Consider the following 20,922-nt stretch of genomic DNA (forward strand, 5'->3'; position numbering starts at 1 on the left):
CTGGCTTATGTTAACACCTTTGACTTTCTGAGCCCATATATTCCACCTAAATTAATACAATAGGCAGATTTAGCTGTGTAACTCCATGCCTTTGTTCTTCTCTATGCTGAGGGCCAGATTCTCAAAGGTATTCAGGCTTCTAACTTCCATTAATACAGGATTTTAATTGAAGTTAGGAACCTAAATTCCCCCTGGGCCCGAGTCTTTCAATCTGTAAGGACACTGCTGAGGCTACAGCTCAAGAGTTCTCAGTTGCTTATGGCCACTTAACCATTCTAGTTTTGTCCATCTAAAATGCAATATTAGATTTTAAAGGTTGTGTGTTTCTCCTTGTGCCTAATATTCCTTTTACTCAGGTTTTCTTCCTGCAGGCCTATAATCAGTATTTGCATGGAAGGAAGTAGGTCTAAAACAGCCATAACTGGGTAAAACCACAAGTCTGACTTTCAGACCGTGCTGAGAAACTCCAGCTGCCTTTGCCGGCATTAGGAGCTACATGTGCTCAGCATCTCTGAAACTCAGACCATAGATCTTTAGGAGGCATAATAGAAATAGAAATGTGTAAACTCCATTTACAGAGTCTGTATCTTCTGCTATGTAATACACATTAGTCATTGCGTCATCACAGAAAGAATGTAAGGCATTGTGTATGGAATGAAGGCCTTGCAGGGAGTTAATTGTGGGGCAGTGGGTTTATCGTCTTTCTAATATCTTAGTTCTACATAGTATCTTTCATCTGCAAGGGTCCCTAACAGTAACACTACAGAGATTCAGCTATAGACACAGAATACTTCATCCATCTGCGTCTGCTTGGGTGACACAGGACAATTGTTTAAGGGCTAGGAGCTGTCATAACAATTTATGCTGCTCAAACTGCAGAGGACAGATAATGTTACTACCAAAATCTGGCCAGGACAGTCAGAGTTAGTGCCTCTGCTCTGGGAAGGGGCCAAGGGGCAGTGCCATGTGGTCAGAAAAGACGACATGTCCTCAGAGCCATGGCCATGACATGTTCAGAGCACCGTTCTTGTTTGTTTTCCTACCACTCTGCTTTTGCATGGGGCTGGAAGCAAAAGTGCTGCCATAGTGAGAGAGAGGCTCTTTACCTGTTACTTCTGGGCTAAACAAGAGCAGAAAGACATAGAAATCTCAGAAATAAGCTTATGTTGAAAATACTCATTATTTCTTTACCCACTCACCGCTACAGCGGAGGTCTAAAGCCAGAGAACACAACCCAGTTAGACTTGAGAGTGCTTGTTTAATTGGACAATTCTGCACCAAGAATTGGGCAATTATGAGTATTCTAATTGTATTGGGAGGAGGAGACACAATCCTGCAACCTCAGCTGCTCTTTTGATATTGCAAGTCAGTACAGTTACTTCCCTAAAATTAAAAATGATTGGTGATTCTGTACTTTAGAAAACAGCATAATGTACCCAAACTTTAGCTACATCTGTTTGTAGTTACACTGTATTTAAAGAGGAGTTTGAGGTAGCTTCTAGTGCAGAAATACTGCAGGGGTGGTGGCGAAGTGTCATTCCCATAATCCCTTTAAAACCTAACAAGATCAGAGGACTGACCCTGCCCATACCAGCCTGAAGTATCAAAATCTAATTAGTCTCATTACTAACCGTGTTTCCACAATGGAATCCTGCCTAATACATCTTGCTTGACCTCGTATTTGAGGGAAATTCAATAGTGTCTCCAAACTGGAGGACCTGTAAAAGTTTTCTAAAACAAAAAAACAAAACAAAACATGTGACGATGACAGTCCTGCCAACATAATGGATAGATGGAGGGGAAAGGAAAAACAAGAAAATTGCACACTTGACAGATTGAAGCCTCTAAAATATTCTTTAATAAGTTTGAAATCCCCTTATGTGTTAAGATAAAGAGATTGTCGCAGTATCAGGGTGATGAAACTGGCAAAGGAAATGTGTTTTTTGAACTTTGTAACTGATCCTTTGGGCTTTCTTTAGTCCCTGGTACAAGCCTATTCAGTTGACTGATTTATTGGCACCACCAAAGAGACCTGAATAAAATAGTTTTAATAAGATTCCAAACCCGCTAAAGCAGTGCATTTGGCTTCAAGTTTCTTTACAGCCCTGAGATTTAGCGAGGACCCTGCAGACTGGTGGTGCTTTCAGCAAACCTGAGCTGTGTGTCAAGCAAATGGGGGGGCTAACAGCTGAAATGTGGACCTGGATGCACGTTGTAGTGTGTAAGACCAGCTCTACAGGTAACTCAGGGAGTACAAATAGAGATGACATGAAACCAGAAAAAAAGGGAGTACAAATCCATTTGAGCAGCTTTCCTGCATCATTACTATTAAAGAAGCTGCTGTGTCCAGCCACCCTGCTCCCAGAATTACACATGGATATTTGAAACCTCAGTGCAGTGGTACAAATTCCTGGTTCTTCATGTTTCTTGGTTTACTGTGGAGAAGCAAACAAATGATGACAATAGAAAAGTCCAGCTCCTGTTTCATTTAGTAGCAATGTGTCAGACATGGTTGTGCTAATGTTCCAATAGTCATTATGTTCCAAAGGACAGAGGGACTCTGCCAGGTTTAATTGAGTTATTGCTGCTTTAGCAGAGACACAGGATAGAAAACATCTCCAGTTCTGCCCCATAGACATGGTCTACCCATAATAAAAAGCTGGTATTCCTATCAGTGGCACTTAAAAAAAGGCAACTCCCTTACAATCCAGCACAAATGATGCAATCGTCACCCCCAGTGCATGAATAAAATGGTGGGGGGAAAAGCACAACCACATAGTGATAAAAGGAGAAAACCCTTTTCTATGGCAGAGTTCAGCAATGAGAAGAACCAGACAAAAGCCTTATCCAGCACACTATAAAGATAAACTTTGCAGGACCAAATTCAGCATGGGTATGAATGGGCACAACGTCCATTAACGGCACTGGGAATTGTGCCTGCTTGTAGGCCAGTGCTGCATTTTGCCCCTGTAGCCTTTAATGGGAGTGTTACGTGAGTAAGGAGCGCTGAATGGGTCCCGAAAAGACTACATTTGAAAGCAGCATAGTAAAGGGTTCTGAAAAATGGGTCTTTAAATTGTCGCACAAGGAGCAGTGCTGGATAAAGGAATGGAGTGCCCCTGTAAGAGATCTAAGACAGGAGCCAGTGATATTCAGTTGAGCACTATCTGAGGTGCTGTCCCTTAATCCTTCTCCCTGGAAAAAACTGCTTCGGCAATAAAAAGACCAAAGGATCTTGCAGCCCATATTTTAGGTGATGCAGCAGCTAATAATTGACTAATCTTTGTGTTCATTGCTTATATTCTAGACAATGGAGCGGAGATAAAAAAATCCAGAAACAAAATGGCCGAGACATCTCAGTCACAAGCAGAATATAGAAAAGCTGAGTGCTGCTGTGTAAACATGATCACAGATTAATAGTTAGCGCTTTGCTCTTCTCTAGCATATATTAGCTATAGCTCCCAAAGTGCTTTACAAACAATAATTATTTCTCTAACCTCCACTCTCCGGGAGATAATATAGAAATTGTACTGAGTGTTAGATGAGGCAGAAAGAGATGAAGTGATGTGTTCAACGAGCACTGAAACTGCAATGAAACCATGCAATGATAGACACCATATAGTTGAGATTATATATTTGTAACCAGTCACTCAAATAAAGTGAGCTTCAACTTTGCCTTCAACTTCTCCCATGGACGATACATTCTGCCCTAACTCTTGCAATATTTCAAGGTTAGCAAGGTGAGGAAAACAGAAAGGAAGTCATAGAACACTGTTGAAATAACCAAAGTCGTATAATCCAACCTCCCTATGTAAGGCACTTATCTGGCTCCTATTACTGTAGTATCTGAGCACTTCACAATGTTTTAATCCTCAGAACACCCCCCCACCTACCCTGTCAAGAAAGTACATTATCCCCATTTTACAGAAGGCACATGAAGACTAAATGACTTACCTATGGATGCCTGTAGTAGAGCAGGGAATTGAACCCAGGTCTTTGAGGTCCCAAATTAATACCCTACCCAGGAAGTGATTCTTCCTTATTTGCTAAACAGCTTCTGCAAAGGCAAAGGTCTATTGCAAAACTAACAGGAATTAAAACCTGTTCTGCATTAGGTTGCATGGGTGCCTGTAAAATTTGACCCCCAACAATCTCTCTTCCAGCATGAGAGAAGTGTGCAGCAATACAAAATGCTTAGATTACACTTAACAGGGGGAAATAAGATGCTGCCTTTTATTGGACCAAAAATATGTTCTACTCAGAGTTCTGGGTGGAACAAGGGAGTTAACTCTGCAGTTTTCTGTTTCTTTAAAGAAAAAGGCATGAGCCAATCAACTCCATAACTTTTGACCCTGGCAGCTGGTACATGCCCTAAAGCTTGAGGAGCCATCTCCCCTGTTTAACCATGTTTTATTTGATCTAAAGAAACTGCATGTTCTCAGTCATATACATGTTTAATATCTTATAAAAATCCTTTTAAGCTTTTGCCTTCAATCCTGTATCTTCCGGCAGTGAGATCCACAGGATATATATGTACTGTGCCTAGAAGCATTTCCTTTTATCCATTCTAAATCTCTTTCATTTTATTGGATATCCCACTGTTCTCTTCTAATGATGAAAGAGCACCCAATTTAAAGTCTCCATACCTTCTTTATTTAATGTCTCACTGAGGTCCCCTCTTTTATTCATCTCTTCTCCAGACTAAATAGTTTCAATATGTCTTCAGATGACAGGGCCTCCGTGTCTTTAATAACATTTTCATCAGTTGTCTGAGAGCCTTCTGAATACTGGAAGAAAATGACCAGGGTTCCCTGGGTGTAATATGTTAGAGAAACACTGACCTAGGGACACCTTGGGAAGCAGTAAGCGATAAAGCCTTCCATTTGCCACCTTCTCTGTATCCAAAGGCTTTGTAGGAAACTGGATTAATTTGGTGAATACTCCTAATTTTCATCTAATAACAAACTGTCAATCTCCCCCATTGCTCCGGGGTAATGTGGCAACAAGGGTGAGTCATACCCTCACCTGTGGATACTGTGTTAGGATCCAGCCCTCAAAGATGACTGGTGCTGTAGGGAAGAAGGACATTTCTATTGGACAGCAGCAGCTGTTAATCACACCCACTCCCTGCTCTGGACAGCATTAATACCATCTGTGAAGAAGAACATTTCTGGTATTTTACTGGGCTCTGTTCTTAGTTAGTAGTGTTTAGTATCCCTAGAAATTTCTTGAGATCCTTTCCAGCTAAATATTCCAGATAGGAGAATGGAGTCCCAGGTGCGCCAGAACTTCCATGCTGAATGTGAAGCTGCTATCAACAGCTTGGTAAACCTGGAGCTGTATGCTGGCTATGTTTACTTGTCTATGGTGAGTGTAGTACAAGAGCTGTGCTGTTAGGCTTTTTCAAATCAATTTGTTTTAGTTCATATGAGAGCTAGCTTGTCTGCTACTGTATGGTTTTTTTTTGCTTTTTTTTTTTTTTTAAAAAAAAGCACACTAGCTGTATGCTGTACCTTTTATCCTGTACCAGTGGACAATACAGGAGAGTAGTGAGGGGATAAGACTTTCTGATATTTGTGGTTTTATGACTGGTTAGTGGAGAAGCCTCCAAGTCTGACTCTTACAAGCCATTTCTGAGGCTTCTTTGTGGGAGGGTGGGAAAACTTGTTAATATGAGCAGACATGTTTATATACTGTTGTCAGCTTGAGGCTGTAGTACCGTTACTGATCTCCTGGACTCTTCCCCAGTCGTACTACTTTGATCGTGATGATGTGGCCCTGAGGCACATGGCCCAGTTCCTGAAGGAGCAGTCCCATGAGGAGCGGGAGCATGCAGAGAAGTTCCTGAAATACCAGAACAAGCGAGGGGGCCGCATTGTGCTGTGGGACATCAAGGTAAGTAACAAATAAACGTGTCCTTGGGAGGGTGGGCTCTAGACTGAGGTTAATTGCCATATGTGGGGGTAGAGCTAAACTTTCTTTTTCTAAGGGGAAAGTGATGGGCCTTCCTTGGGAGATCTCTGATTATCCCAAATGGAGTTATTCCTGTGGTAAAATAGACCTGCATGTCTCAAAAGCATCAGCCTTTGGCCCTCTAGTAAAGGGTATCTGAAAGCATAGGTGAGTCTCTGATTTGTGCTAAAAGCACAGACTAGATTTGCTTAGTTGTGACCAGGCCATCTGTTCTCCCTCCATTGCTCTCACAAGCAATGACTTTAGTTGATGATTATAGAACCCTAAATATAAGAATGAATAGTGCTGGTTTTTGGTGGGGGTGTAAAGCTATTTTGGATGCAAAATTACAATTTTTGGTAACAGAGGAGTGATGTGTCTGGTTCTCTTTGGTGACCACCTCCTTTACAGAAGCCAGAGCGGGATGAGTGGGGGAATAGCCTGGAGGCCCTGCAGTGTGCCCTGCAGCTGGAGAAGACTCTGAACCAGGCGTTACTAGACCTGCACAAACTGGCTATGGAGAAGAATGACCCCCATGTGCGTTAATTGTTTTATGTGGATTGATAGTGTCAGAAGAGAAGGTTTGTCTGGACCAGCATTTTAGAAGATGGATCATAGAATATCGGGGTTGGAAGGGGCCTCAGGAGGCCATGTAGTCACCCCCTGCTCAAAGCAGGATCAGTCCCTAATTTTTGCCCCTAAATGGCCCCCTCAAGGATTGAACTTGCAACCCTAGATTTAGCAGGCCACGGATCAAACCACTGAGCTATCCCTTCTTCCCCCCCCATTGCAGACTGAAAAAACCTAATGCAGAGAACTGGGTGGGAGGTCAGGAGTGGGTAAGGATGAGAAAGGAAATGCAAGAGATTATTTTGCTGCTAACTTTCTGCTGCTGTCTGGTTGGCCTCCTCTTCCCTGGGAGCAGTCCCTGTGTTACTTGCTGTTAGCACCAGAACAGGCTGCTATGTGGTGTGTGGCCACTGACCAGGGTGTATCAGTGGACAAAGCTGCCCCTGTAAAAGCTTTGCTTTTAGTTGGATTGCTGTCGGGGAAGGGGGTTTCAGACCTGGCCATGGATAAGTGTGCAGGGGTGGGCAAGAAGGAACTTGCACTTGCACAAATGCTCATCCTGACCCGTCAGGTATACATCCCTGACCCATGGAATATTTTTACCCTTATGCTGGACTTGGTGTGCACCTTTTGAGTCTTGTAGAGTTGGAGCTGCTGCAAAAGCTGGCCCTAATGTTTTCTTCTGATGTAGAAGTCTGCTTGCTCAGTGACTGAGCCACTGAGTGTCCTCAAGTCAAATTGGTGAAATAGAAACTCATGAAATGAGGGCCAGTTAACCAGTGGGTGAAGTCTTGAGTTAAACACATGGTTCTCAGGCCTGCCTATTTTGGTCGCTAGAAGACTGATTGTAGCTACTAAGTTTGGCAGCTGTGCCTATAGGAGCAGGAATGAGTCCCTCTTTCCTTTTGCAGTTATGTGACTTCTTGGAGTCTGACTACCTGGAGGAGCAGGTGAAGGCCATCAAGCAGCTGGGAGACCACCTCACCAACCTGAAGCGCCTGGGAGCACCTCAGAATGGCATGGGAGAGTACCTGTTTGACAAGCACACCCTGGGGGAGAGCAGCTGAACTCCTACTAGGGACCTGACCTATAGTGTAGATCATGATGTCATAGCTGCATTACTCTTGATATAGATCAGAAAATAGATGCTTTGTCTTACCTAAATACCAAAAATAAAATCTCTGCTTTCTGGTGTAACCTGGCTCGTGATATTGCGCAAACTGAGGATGCAGGCTGGTTTCTCCACACATGCTGTAGTGGATGAATGCTAATGTGTGGTGACTCACTAAGAAGAGCAGGCCTCTTATGAGGTGAGACGGGGGGGAAATGACTGAAGCATGTTCCTCAACAGTGGTGTGTGGTCAGTTTTGAGACTAAAGAACTGGTGGTAGAAGGGCTATGATGGGGCAGGATCTCAATGGTGCAGGGAACTGTCTGCCATGAAGTGACTTTAGCCTGGGTTGGGGGTGGAGGTGGAGTGGTGGTGGTGTGAAATCACAGCACAAGTTCCCCTTAGCTCAATGATTCTAAGAGCTCTGGATGGCTGGGGCTCATGCAGAAGGGCTGCACACACCTGGGAAGTTGGGATAAAGGGGACAGCCAGAGCCTTGCCACCTGGACTAGGGCTCTTCCACCCCAATCCCTCACCAGGAGGTGGCAAGGCTCAGGGTGGCAGAACTAGTGCAGAAGTAAGGCTGGCAATGGGGTGTTAAGCCTGCTGTGAAAAGAGAGATTGCCTCCCTTACTCCGTGCTGGTTCAGCACCACCTTCAGAGCTGGGTGGCCATAAGGTATGGCTTGCGGGGGGGGGGGGGAGATGTAAGTTTGAGAACCACTGCCTTGGATGTGTTTGCAGCTAGAAGCAAGGTTATGCAGTTAAAGTTCCCTACTGCTGTCTGTGCTGTGTAAGGGAACTCCTAGTTCTCTTTAATCCATCCCAATGGGGAGGAGTCTTGTGAGCCTCTAGCTTTGTGTGATGAAACCTCTGACTTCCCAGCAGGGTGGGTGGGTGGGTGTGTGTGTGTGACTGATATTGGGGGAAGGGAGGAGGAAACAAAAGGAAGACAAGCTGCTTTCTGGGGCAACTTGGTCCATTCTGAATCTGCTACTAACGTAGAGGTTTGCAGTGTGGAGGATCTGAGCTTCCTTCCCACCCCCTGCTGTCCTATTTCTAGAGCTGAGGTTCTAGTGTTTTTTCTGGCCCCAGTTATACATGGGCTGCAGTTTTCACCCATTACATGGTTCTCCTTTCTCTCCCCCGACCCCCACCACAGTGGCCCAGGTTCTATTCTCCATCTAGGAGCCCAGATCCCTACAAGATGTGGCAACCTACTTACAAAGCAACTGCTGTACCAGTTGTCTCCATTTTTGCATGGACTTGGGTCAAGGGTGCCTGAGCAGTAGGATATCAGCTGTTCATCGCTTCCAGTGGGGTTTTTTATTAATCCTCAAACTAGCTACTGCAGCCAGACTCTGAGGCAGGACCAACCTCTGCATTTTATCTTCTGTCGTAACAAGGTGACAAAATATTGACCTTGTCTAATCATGACTGTGAAGTGCAAAAGGGCTGGATGGGGTTTCTCCTCTTACTGCAGCTGTGACTCCTGGAGTCCCACTAATGGAGGAGCAAGTGAAGACTACCAAGCAGCTGGGAGCCCATCTCACCAACCTGGGAGTGCTCCAGAATGGTACAGCAGAGTCCCTGTTCGACAAGCCCAGCCTGGATGGGAGCAGCTGCATGCTGTTCCTGAAGACTAGCACCCATAGCAGAGCTGAAATCTGTTGCTTGACTTTTATTGTCTGAGAATAAAACATGGGGTTTTTTTAAAATTTTTTTCTTGCTCTACTGTAGCTATGCTGTCTTCTATTTTGGTGCTCTGGGGGATCAAGCTCAGTAGCTGAAGGGAAGAAAGGTCCTCAGTAGGAGATAAATAGGTTCAAAAAAATCAGCTGGGGGAAGACTGGTAGATGAGGGAAATAGTTTCACTGGCACAACTGCTGCAATTTGTCTGCAAAATCTTCTCTCTGTGTGTGACCTTGTACTAGACTGAGAGGGAAGCTATGAGGCCCCTGCTATCTTTAGGACATACAGATAATCTCTAAAACCAGACCCCTGGGTAAGGACCACAAAGCTGCTTTAAACTAGCAGGTAATATGCTGCAATAGTTCCTACAGCACAGAAATATCTGTCAAACTTAATGCAAAACTCTCACTAACCAGTGGGTAGCAAATGTATCAGTCTCTGGTTAACCTTATGAAGTGAGGTTTTCTAGTGCAGGGGTTCTCAGAACAATTTTTTTGGTGGCCTCAGAGTATGGCCACTAACCCTCACTAGTGGCTGCTCTGAATATTTTTCTAAACCTGACTCCGGCTGTCATGGCCCAAAACCACTAAACACACACCCTGGCCCTGTGTATCTGCAGAGGTGCTGCCCAGAGCCTCCCCCAAGGCTGTGTGATGCAGGCAGCTGACCCCCTGCAGGCAGGTCCAACAAACACCAAGGCAGCCAGGAGCAACAGCTAGGTGCTGCAGGGAGGGGCTGCTTCTTTGCCCACCCCCATCTCCATCTGGGGGGCTGTTGTGGCTGCAGAAAAATTCCCTGGTGGCTGCATTTGAGAAATGGCCTGTCAGTAGCAGACAGGATATTGGACTACATAATAATAAGGCTCTACTCTGCCCTTAATCAGTTAACCTTACTCATCACTTGGTCCTCTCAGTAGTCTAATAACTGCTTAATCAGACAATGAATGTGAAATTGAGCTGACTAAAGCATTTTACATTACTGATGTCCATTTCCTCAGATTATAGGGCTAAACATTGGCAAGTAATGTGTCTGTTTTCTGCTAAGTTTGAGACCTTAAAAAGGCCTGACTTTCAAAAGGTAGGTGCTCACGCTTTCTCAAAATCAGACCTCTTTGCAGTGATCAAAGTGTGCTGGATAACCAAAACACTGAGCTGCTTACCATTACTGTTAAAAAAGATCCCTTCATGGGCTGTTAGAGGAACTCCCAACTCACCTGTAACAATAATTGCATCTGCTGTGGGAATGACAAAAGCCCACCTTTAGAATTGGTGAGTGAAACCTATTTTTGAGCTATCTTTCCTTACCTCTTGCAACACAACACTTGCTTTTTAAAACATACAACATCTCGCTGTCCCTGCTTCACGAAACTGTCTCATTTTTGTGGCACTCGCTCTAGGTGATGGCCAAAACATGAATTAGAAGTTTTAGTGTAAATATCATGTGAGCAGGCTCTGCAGTACACAGGCTTCTCCCATTGTTCCTTGGCTTGCTAGACAACAGCACTCTGCTTAGCACCCATGCTAGGTTCCACTTGCCCATATCTGACAAGGGATCCATCCTTGTGTTCGAGACATCTTCTCAAGCCAAATTAAAGACAAGACACATCTTCTAGCTTTTCATTTCTATCCACTTCTGAAAGAGTTTAATCCACCCTCAGGGAAAGGGGACTTCCTTATTACCAACCCATTCAAAGATGCTAACAATACTGTACAGCTTGGGCAAACTGTAGAACTGCTTCCAGCCAAGCAGAGTTTCCACCACGCTGAGACTCAAAAACACCTCATGGTGAAATAGGATATAGTGATATGTATACAGCCTGCTGCCCTGTAAGCAGTACTGCACTGAAAAACTCAACCCAGGTGGTTAATGCAAAGTGTTTGTTCTCTCTTCTCTTAATTGGGGTGTGTGTGTGTGTATAGATATAAAAAAAACCCAAACCAAACAATGGTAAAGATTTAAATCTGCTTGTCACAATATAAACTTATTTTCTCCAAGCAGTTGGTGTGTGTGTGTGCCGCCTTTCACCTAAAGGCCAAATGCAGTAGGATGTAAAGCCATCCTAATGCTGCCTTTGTGATAAATGGACAAAAAGTTGACTTGTTGCTATGCAGAAAAACACATGATTATGCTGAATGTGGACTGCAGGATGTTAACTATAATGTTGCTTTACTTTAGTTATGGTAAAGAAATTTGAAACTCTGTATAGTAAAGCAAATAGACGGCCAGTTCTGTTGTGCCATTTGAGTATTTCCAAAATGTTCATGCATATATCACTCAAAAGGAGATGAGATTGCTTGAAGCTAGGTCAGTCCTACCTCAAGATGTACATCTGGGCAGTGGGTCCTGCTATTGGACTGTTAGTGCCAACATGGACCTGTAAGGAACCCTACAGGCTGTGCTGTCATGAGCCAAATGCCCGAAACCACATCCCTCTCTACATATTGGTCTCATCCTGCCTTCATGATGTTATCATTTTCCAGGACATGCTTCTTGTGTCTGTATCTTGTGATTCCCTCTTGTATTCCCCTGGTCTCTGCAAATCTTTTTTTCCTTTTGCTCAGATGCTCCTTTTCTGTCCTTGCAGCAGTATTTATGCCACTATGCCATGACCTTGGGATATGTGGACAGATCATGATGCCATGGCGGGAATTCCAGAGCTCTTGATATAACAAGCAATAGCAACCTGTATTTCCTGAGCTCAAGGAGCTTCTATATAGGCCCTGATATACTTAAGAAAATATTGCATACAACGTTAAGCTAGGTGGATCTCAGGTAATAGTCTCTCAAATTCTCCATTCTGTACCATCTTCCCATTTAGGGCAAAATGGGCATTGTTGAGTCCTATAAAAGTGATGCTTAGTGAGCCACATTTTTCCTCAATAAATAAACGGGTCAATTGGGCTGTTCTTGGAGTGTATCTATTGCTCCCTGCTTTTCAAGGGTTTCATAACAACTGTTGAGGTGTGTCTTATGGCTAATAACCTCTTTCACCTGTAGAAATTCAGTAATAGTCCCACCCACAATGCTGATTGGTTCCTTGGTGAGAAAGGAAATTCCCATTGGATGGCAGCAGCTTGTCAGTCATACTTTTGTCTTTCTCAGAACAGTATTAATACCAGGTGCTCTGAGACAGGCTTTTATACCCTTGTGTGGTTGAGCTCTTGCTTCAATAGAGGGTTGTGTAGAGTATCTTTCAGTTGTCAGTTAGTATCCTACACCTTAGAGGTAGGAAAATGGAGTCCCAGGTGTGTCAGAACTTCCATGCTGACTGTGAGGCTGCTGTGAATCACATGGTGAATATGGAGCTGTATGCCAGCTATGTCTACCTATCTATGGTGAGTAGCTTTGTCTTAAAATCATATAAAATTGTCTTAAATAGGGCTCTAATTTTGTAGTCATAATTTATTGGAGGAGTGTATTTCCTAATGAGCTGGTGGTTTGAAAAGAGGGTATATTTCTCAATGTGATTCCTTCAGACTTAATGGCAATTGAAATGTCAATGTTACTAACTTCTGACTGCCAAGGGAGCAAAACATAGCAAGGTATTTATCTTACTGCAAGCTGCCTTCATGTTTCATGAGTGGTGAGGACTCTAATTGTCCCTGTTCTAGAATTCTGGGCAGCTACTTCCTTTTTCTCCATCAATTTTTGGATAACTCCAGAATATTGAAATCAATGGTAAAGACACCTTGGTGGAAGTAGTGGCAAAATGAAAGAGGAGGTGGGAATGGGACAACTCCATTGATGCTATAAACCATCTCAATAACAAATAGACACTTTTGTTGTCACTTGAGCATGTTGCAGAATTCTTCACTCAGAGTGAAGTGCTGTATGACAAGTGTATCATGCAAGTGTTACACCCATCTTTCATGTAGAGTAAGTGTTAAAATTCAAAGGCCTAATATCTTCCTATAGATTGTGGGGGAGATTAATTGCTATTACAGACTGATTTGGAATCCTGTAACTGTTTCTGGGGTACAGGGCGGTGATATAGGGATGCAGACAAGATTCCTCCCCTTTATAACTACTCACAAGGAGTTGAGATACTGCATGGAAAATATCCTCTACATGACTTTCTCCCTAGTCCTACTACTTTGACCGTGATGATGTAGCCCTCAGGCACATAGCAAAGTTCCTGAAGGAGCAGTCCTATGAGGAGAGGGAGCATGCAGAGAAGTTCCTGACCTACCAGAACAAGCGAGGGGGACGAGTTACCTTGCAGGATATCAAGGTGAATAAATATTTCAGTGACTACCCAGAAAGTAGCTGATATAAACTCTAGAGGCAGGGGCTATTCTACATGCTACTAATGGCAAATGGATTTGTCGTCAATTTGCTCCTTTACAAGGCTACTAACCTTTATTTGTGCAATTGTTTCTTCAAAAACATCTGAGTGGAGCAGCATTCTAAGGCCTCTTGAGGCTCCCAATCTCCTGCAGTAAAACATCTTGCAGTGCACACTCTGATGAAGACAGAGGTAGGGAATGTCACTGTACTAAGCAGTATAGTTGGGGAGGTGGTGGATCAAGAGTAAGCAGCTCTGGTAGAACATTCTACAGTGTACTTAATTGGCCCTGAGTTTGGCTTACCTTCCCCCTACATGACCTGCTAAGTAATGGAGTAGCTCATAAAATTAAAAAGGACAACATAGCTTGAGTTTCTTCTTCAGAAATGGTGCAGTGTATTGTAAAAGGAGCCTGCTATCTGTGTGTCAGAAATGAGACCAGTGGGATATTTTGTCTTCTATGGCTGGTTGCCTTGACAGAAACCAGAGCAGGATGAGTGGGGAAACAGCCTGGAGGCCCTTCAGTGTGCCCTGCAGCTGGAGAAGACTGTGAACCAGGCACTACTGGACCTGCACAAGCTGGCTACTGAGAAGAGTGACCCCCATGTGAGTACTAGGTTAATTGTAAATTAAGAGACCATCGGAGCAGACTCTCTGTACAGTGGGCATCTGCTCCCTGGTTGGTGTCATTCAAAGCACAAGGAAATCCAGGTGTGGCTCGGACAGATTTGAACTACCAGCTCTTCTCTCTCCCTCTTACCTTACCTGGATGTTTGGGTGGGAAAGGCTTGTGCAGCCTCATGCCATGTGCATGAGGTGACTTTACAGTATCCTTCCTGCCTTGCAGTACTGATGGGAATGTCTTTCCTAATCATAGAGCTGGAAGGTAGCTTGAGAGGTCATCTCATCCAGTCCCTAAGTATCTAGACTATCCTTGATCAGGTTGGACAAACCTGTCTTAAAAATCTCCAATGATGGCAATTCCACAACCTCCCTAGGGCCATTTATTCTAGTGCTTAACCACCCTGACCCTTAGGAAGTTTTTCCTAATGTTCAACCTAAACCTCCCTTGCTGCAATTTAAGCCCATTGCTTCTTGTCCTAGCCTCAGAGGCTAAGAACAATTCTTCTCCCTCCTCTTTGTAACAGCTGTTTTCAAGTACATAAAACTGCTACGTTCCCTCTTGGTGGTCTCTTCTCCATACTGAAAAAACTGGGTTTAATTTTCCCTCAGAGGCCACACTTTTCTAGACCTTAATCATTTATAAAAAGAAAAGGAGTACTTGTGGCACCTTAGTCTAACAAATTTATTAGAGCATAAGCTTTCGTGAGCTACAGCTCACTTCATCGGATGCATGTTGCTCTTCTCTGGACTTTCTCCAACTTCGCCACATTTCAGGAAATGTGGACGCCAGAATTGGACACAATACACCAGTTGAGGCCTAATTAGCATGGAGTAGAGCAGAAGAACTATTTCTTGTCTTGCTTACAATATTCCTCCATGCTAACTGATAGTAAGATAAAGCTTGTTAAAACTCTGGTGTGGGTCCCTCATTTTTGGTGCTTGACTATTGCAGGCCAGATGCTGTTGAGTAAGCTAATTTCACATTCTTCTCCCCCCTCCAATATGGTGGGAACTGATTGCTTTTGCCCATACTTTAGTGACCTTGCTCAAAGCTGAAGTTGGCAATGGGGGTTCCATGCTGTCTTCCTTTCCAGGCCCCCAGTGGACTATGAAGTCTCTCAATATTGACTTGAGACAAATGTGCTATTTCCATTTTTATAGGGTTGGAACAATCCACCTCCACTTTACTTCTATTTTTTTTTTTCCCCCCCTAGCTCTGTGACTTCCTGGAGTCTGACTACCTGGAGGAGCAGGTGAAGGCCATCAAGCAGCTGGGAGACCATCTCACTAACCTGAAGCGCCTGGGAGTGCCCCAGAACGGCATGGGAGAGTACCTGTTTGACAAGCTCACCCTGGGGGAGAGCAGTTGAATGCAGTACAGGTTCTTGTGTTTAGAAGGAATATGTATTACCTGAGCTCAAAATAAAGAGGAATACAAGCTGTTTTGGCTGTAATGTGGCATTCACAGTTTAGGCATATATAGGATGCTCTAAACCGAATTGGAACAAAGCAAGGGCATAAGGTGAAAACAATGAGGGACAGAAATTCAATGTTCTATACAGCAACAGATGTGACCTTACGAGGCATTTATTCATGCAGTCTTCCTACACACACACACACACACACACACACACACACACACACACACACACACAATATATATTCTGGCTAAAATCTAACTTTCAGAAGCTCAGCAGGAATCCTTGTGAATGTAGTATGTATTGGATCAACCAGCAATAGAAATGTAAATCCCAAGAGTGGGACTGGCTATGGGTAGTGGCAGCAGAAAATGGGGTGGAGACTTAATGCTCCTAAGTGGGTTTGAATGATGGAGCTCAGATTACAAATGGCAACACTCATTTGGGAGAGCGGTGTTGAAGAGGAAGAGTTTCCCTAGGAGAACTAGTACAAAGCAAACTACTTCCAGGAAATGACTTAACATACACTCTTTAAGGGACAAACCCTGAATCGGGGAAAAAACCCAACCCAAATGGGGATGATGGAGGGAAGACACCACATTCCTTGCAGAGTCTTGTAACACTTTAGCTAGTGCCCTCCATATAAAACCAGAATTTGGCAGGTCACTCAGTGTTTTAGAGGCCCTGTATCAGGGCTGCATTGGAATAGCACAGCTGGCTATATACACCAAGAAGGGACACCTGCCCCTTCTGATTTTGGACAGAACAATCCAACAGCCTCCAGTTATCTGACCAGGGTAGGCCGGTGGAAACCTATGTTCCCTGCCCTAACTATGCATTAAAAGGGTGTGTTCTGGTGCAGGACCATCTCACCTACGGGTCAACTGCTGCAAAGTGAAGCCACTTCTAGCTGTGACTGTTACTCAGGTCCACTCCTACCCTAAAAGACAAATGCAGGAAGGGGTAGGTGCTGGCACAATACCTCTAGAAGGCACAGCAATGGCTGAAAGTTGAAGCTAGACAAATTCAAACAGTAAACAAGGTGTATACTTTTAATGGTGACTGTAACTAATCCTTGAACAACTTAACAAGGGGTGTGGTAGGTTCTCCATCACTGACCACTTCTAGAAGATAGTGGGTCTTGATTTGAAAAGAGGATGCACCAGGAATTTGGGGAAGTTCTTAGGCTTGTTTTCTGCAGAAGACCACAGTAGATCACAATGGTTCCTTGTAGTCTTAGAATCTGTCCCAGTGGAGGGGTGGGCTGAGACTCATTGCCTTCAAAGGAGTTTTAACACCCCTAGAAGGAAACCTGACAGGCATAGCAGCAAAGGGAGGTCCTGAGCCTCATCAGATAATTGTTCTGGAACCCACAGCGGGATGGGGCCTTATCTTGTTGAAGTCCAGCACTGGCTGGGGCTCATCTTCACTGAGAGAGACTCATCTAACTGCAGCATAGGTTTGTGGTAGTAGGAACTACAATTCTTGCCCTGGGGCAGTCTGTCTCTCTCCTGCTCCTGGGCTCTATCCCCTCACTTTCCTTCCACACTAGGCCATCATCCTTAAATGCACTCCTGGGTAGGATGAGACATATTTCCACTCATCTAAATGAACCATACTTTTTTTTTTACAGTAAAAGCTTGTTAATTAACAGTAACACACGAGGCCTATCTTCTGCTGTGCACAGAGGATGAGATCAGGAGCCTTTTTGAAAGAACAATTCCCTCTGGTTTCTGTAGGTTAGGGAGTGGGGTCATTTGCTTTCATGAAATAAAGCAAGTGTTGTGGTTTTTTTTTTTCTTCAGTGAGAATGTTCTACAGGGTATAGTTGCAAGAAGTGCCTTCTTGCTCAGTATAACACTGGGGAAGTCAATAGCTGCATGGATTGTCCTTGGGACCATGCTTTTGGTGAGCATGTAGTATCCCTACTGTAGTTTCATTCTCTCAAACCTGGTTCATTGTTGCTACTTCCTTGTTTCCCCACTCTGTGCTGTAGTGCAATTATTGCAATAAGTAGAAATAGAGTTCTTAGTGGTAGAAGTGAATCCATTTTTTGTAGTTCCCATGTACTAGGGGAATAGGGTGGAGTGAAGAAGGGACATGGATTGAAGAAGCTGAAGATAATCCATAAATCCCCATTCCGTTTAAAATCACTATTGGGTTAATTTAAGGAATAAACTTCACTGGGCTGTAAAACTATACTAGCTTTTCATACTCCCTTTGCTTATATATAGAATTTCTATCCCATCCCTTACGGACTTTTATAGAATGCTGTCTTCCATTTCTTAAAGTGTTTGATCTCTTGATAATATGATTTATTGCTATTAACCTTTAGATCACACTTTGTGGCTGTTCTGGTTTCATTTACTTTGTTCAGTTAATATTCTGTCTCTTCAAAAGAAATCTTCAAAGTAGAACTTCAATCAAATCCCAGTTGTGTGTGTTGTCTTCGTGGGTTAAATGTATACCCACAGCAAGCACAGTGCTGGCTATGGTGACAGAAGGTTGTTAAAACTGTTTCAACAGGATGTGTGCGCACAATGAAAAATTCTTCTTGGGTCCATGAGTATCTATTAAACGTGGGGGTGTAATTTTCAATTGTACATGGCTCATGTTGACTTGATGCCAAAGAGAGTTGTAGATGGCCAGCCCCCTGGAATATCAGGAGACTTATGTATTAAAGTTCCCACTCCTGCATTGGTGAATCCTTTTACCCATGGAAGTCTGTGAGGTTGTGTGTGGAGACAGGAGAGCTTGTTGCGAGATTGAGGCCAAAGTACAGATTTAGGCACCCAAGTCTGAAAGTTGGGTCTCTTTTAACATTTTGTGTATAATTTTAAATTTTTATTCCATGTCCCATAATACAAAGAAAATGGACATTTTCCTTGAACTCCCCACTCTTCTCCCTCCATGAAAATTGAAACTCACTTTTTGGGCTAAGACTAAAGATGGAGACTTTCAGGTCCAAAGCACAGATTCCCCCCCCCCCCCCCAGTGAATTATGATGAAGGCCCCAATCTGCAAACACATATGTATGTGCTTAATTTTACTACCAGGAGTACTTCTATTGCTTTCCCTGGCACTGCTTAGGTTAGTAAAGTTCAATGTGTTTGCTGCTCTTGTACCTTACAGAGAACAAGGTGCTAGAGTGCCAAACCTTGCCTAGTGTATATGCTAATATCAAACTGTATTGTTCTCTGCTATGCTAAATTATTGTCGATTATATTGTAGTTTTCTGTATTTTTAATTCTTCAGGTTACTCTCTTCATGAAAGCAGATACTTATTTCAGAAATGCTTAAAAAAATACAGCCAATATATGTAAATAATTCCCACTAGCTCCTGGCTAGTCTACTATCCTTTGCCTGCCTAACCTCATACTGTACAGAATCAGTAAACCAACAGAAACCAAGACACATTAAAAATGGATGGAACCAGGAAAACATTCTCGAAAGGTTTTTGCTCGAGCGATTGACACAGACTGGACTAAATGCATGTTGTTGCTTGTGCTCAGTTATGGGGATCTGAACTTTCAGATTTGGAAATACCAGGCCCCTTCCTCCCACACTGTCTTTGTGTGCTAGTGCCAGTAAAATCCTGCTATCCCAGGTGGGTGGTATCTATTAAAACTATATATAAATGTTTCTGTCATGGCTATTAATATGACACCTTTCCCCCCTATCTCCTACTTACCTTAAATACTCATATGGTCCATCCCCAATGTCACATCTAACATCACAGCCATATCAGATGTCCCTCTTCTGCAAGTAGTAGGGTAAGATTAAAGCCACTTGCTAACTGTCTCCTCCACCATCATCCTAGTTACTAGAGAATTTAAGAAGTCTTGCCAGTACTTATCTTTGCTATAGTTTTCTGGCATGCTAGCAGCCGACTGTCCCTTTTGTCATCAGGTTGTGGACCATCCATGACCCCAGGGCATGAGTGTGTAAGGGTCATTACTGTAGGGAGAGCTAAATTAACAGTGAAGACCCTCCAGAGCTTTCACTGCAACAGGGAAGCAAAGTTTCAGAGAACTAACAACCATATAGAGGAACTGTATGGATGCCTAGGAAATATCACAAAAAACACCATGCATGTATCCACGCGCTACATTTTAGTTATCTCATTGCAGACCGCTGTGGGCAGACACATTTATTAGGTGACTTGTAATCATTACCTGCATAATGCATTAAAAAAACACAAGAAACCAGAGAGCATTCTGTTTGATAAGGTCCTTCTCTCCTCTGCTGTGTCATTGTAACAAGCTAACTATACAATAGAGTCCTTTTTTCCAAAATGGAAATCCTGTCATAGCTCCACCCACAATGCTGAGTGGCATTGATGAAGAAGGATATTTCCATTGGGTGGCAGTAGCTCCCAGTCACACTCCCACCTTGTTGGGGATGGTATTAGTACCAGCTGTGCTAAATAGAGGCATCTACATTTATTCTGGGGATGTGTTCTTCATTCAGTAGTGTTAGAACAGGTTCTAAGTTAGTATTTTATACCTATATTTTTTTAGACAGAGATATGGAATCCCAAGAGGGGGCAGAACTTTCACTCTGAGTGTGAGGCTGCTGTTAATCACATAGTGAACCTAGAGCTATATCTACGTGTCAGTGGTAAGGCCTTATTTGTTCTAGTATTCTAAAATAGAGAGTACAATGCATTGTAGACGTGACAAAAAGAAAATTCTTGTAAAGATGTTTGGTTGAAGATAACAAGTTTTGCTAGGGCTAGTACTCTCTGATTAGTAGCTCTTAATGGTGTAAGCATGTAAGTGAATACAGGTTTGCTCTCTTTAGTAAGGACATTGAGGTTGTTGGGTTAGATCTTTCAGGATACAAAACAAACTCAGCTCATCTTCAATAGCTATTGTAAGTATTGTACAATACTATTGTAAGGACATTTTTAGGCTGTTGAAGAGAACTACACTGACTAAAAAACTCCTCTGCTAACAGCTTGTATCAAAGCCATACATTAACAAACATAGTATTACAGTAACTTGTACATCCAGGTTTCTTAATAGAAAGACCAGTACTATTAACTCCATATGGGAGAATTCCTTACATGATGGAATTCTGGGAAATCCATGATTAACTCCAGGGATGTGGAAATTCTGAGGCTCTGATGGCATAAACACAAGGTTTATGTAATCATATAACTCCAAAGCATATGTAAGAGTTGGGGGGAAAAATGAGGGTTGCATAGGCAGCTGAATTTTTCCATCCACCTGTTTACTTTACACGGTCTATAACCTATTTAAATAGAAG

General features: G+C 43.2%; 2 protein-coding genes across 3 annotated transcripts; both read left to right on the plus strand.

Moving 5' to 3' along the window:
* The first annotated feature begins 4,993 nt into the window (after positions 1–4,993).
* Positions 4,994–7,719, plus strand: LOC119841154 (ferritin heavy chain A-like). Of its 2 annotated transcripts, none has more exons than XM_038368327.2 (4): positions 4,994–5,367; positions 5,749–5,895; positions 6,364–6,489; positions 7,434–7,719. In XM_038368327.2, exons 1-4 carry the CDS (start codon positions 5,266–5,268, stop codon positions 7,587–7,589), a joined length of 531 nt encoding a protein of 176 aa, XP_038224255.1. In that variant the 5' UTR covers positions 4,994–5,265; the 3' UTR covers positions 7,590–7,719. The 2 variants fall into 2 exon arrangements, with proteins under 2 accessions (XP_038224255.1, XP_043350768.1); XM_043494833.1 differs by having other exon boundaries at positions 5,163–5,367; positions 5,704–5,895.
* Positions 7,720–12,444: 4,725 nt separating this feature from the next.
* LOC119841072 (ferritin heavy chain A-like) lies at positions 12,445–15,675 on the plus strand. Its single transcript, XM_038368070.2, has 4 exons — positions 12,445–12,659; positions 13,409–13,555; positions 14,090–14,215; positions 15,448–15,675. The coding sequence occupies exons 1-4, from the start codon at positions 12,558–12,560 to the stop codon at positions 15,601–15,603; spliced, it is 531 nt and encodes a 176-aa protein (XP_038223998.1). The 5' UTR covers positions 12,445–12,557; the 3' UTR covers positions 15,604–15,675.
* The last annotated feature ends 5,247 nt before the right edge of the window (positions 15,676–20,922 follow it).

The sequence above is a fragment of the Dermochelys coriacea genome, chromosome 12 (assembly GCF_009764565.3).
Source record: "Dermochelys coriacea isolate rDerCor1 chromosome 12, rDerCor1.pri.v4, whole genome shotgun sequence".
In the NCBI taxonomy this organism is placed as follows: domain Eukaryota; kingdom Metazoa; phylum Chordata; order Testudines; family Dermochelyidae; genus Dermochelys; species Dermochelys coriacea.

Excerpts from the sequence above, each read along its gene's own strand:
- LOC119841072 (XM_038368070.2), top strand. The coding sequence starts at position 12,558 with ATGGAGTCCCAGGTGTGTCAGAACTTCCATGCTGACTGTGAGGCTGCT. Across the intron at positions 12,660-13,408 it reads GCTATGTCTACCTATCTATG|TCCTACTACTTTGACCGTGA; the intron begins GTGAGTAGCTTT and ends CTTTCTCCCTAG. Across the intron at positions 13,556-14,089 it reads TTACCTTGCAGGATATCAAG|AAACCAGAGCAGGATGAGTG; the intron begins GTGAATAAATAT and ends TTGCCTTGACAG.
- LOC119841154 (XM_043494833.1), top strand. The coding sequence starts at position 5,266 with ATGGAGTCCCAGGTGCGCCAGAACTTCCATGCTGAATGTGAAGCTGCT. Across the intron at positions 5,368-5,703 it reads GCTATGTTTACTTGTCTATG|CTTGAGGCTGTAGTACCGTT; the intron begins GTGAGTGTAGTA and ends TACTGTTGTCAG. Across the intron at positions 6,490-7,433 it reads TGGAGAAGAATGACCCCCAT|TTATGTGACTTCTTGGAGTC; the intron begins GTGCGTTAATTG and ends TTCCTTTTGCAG.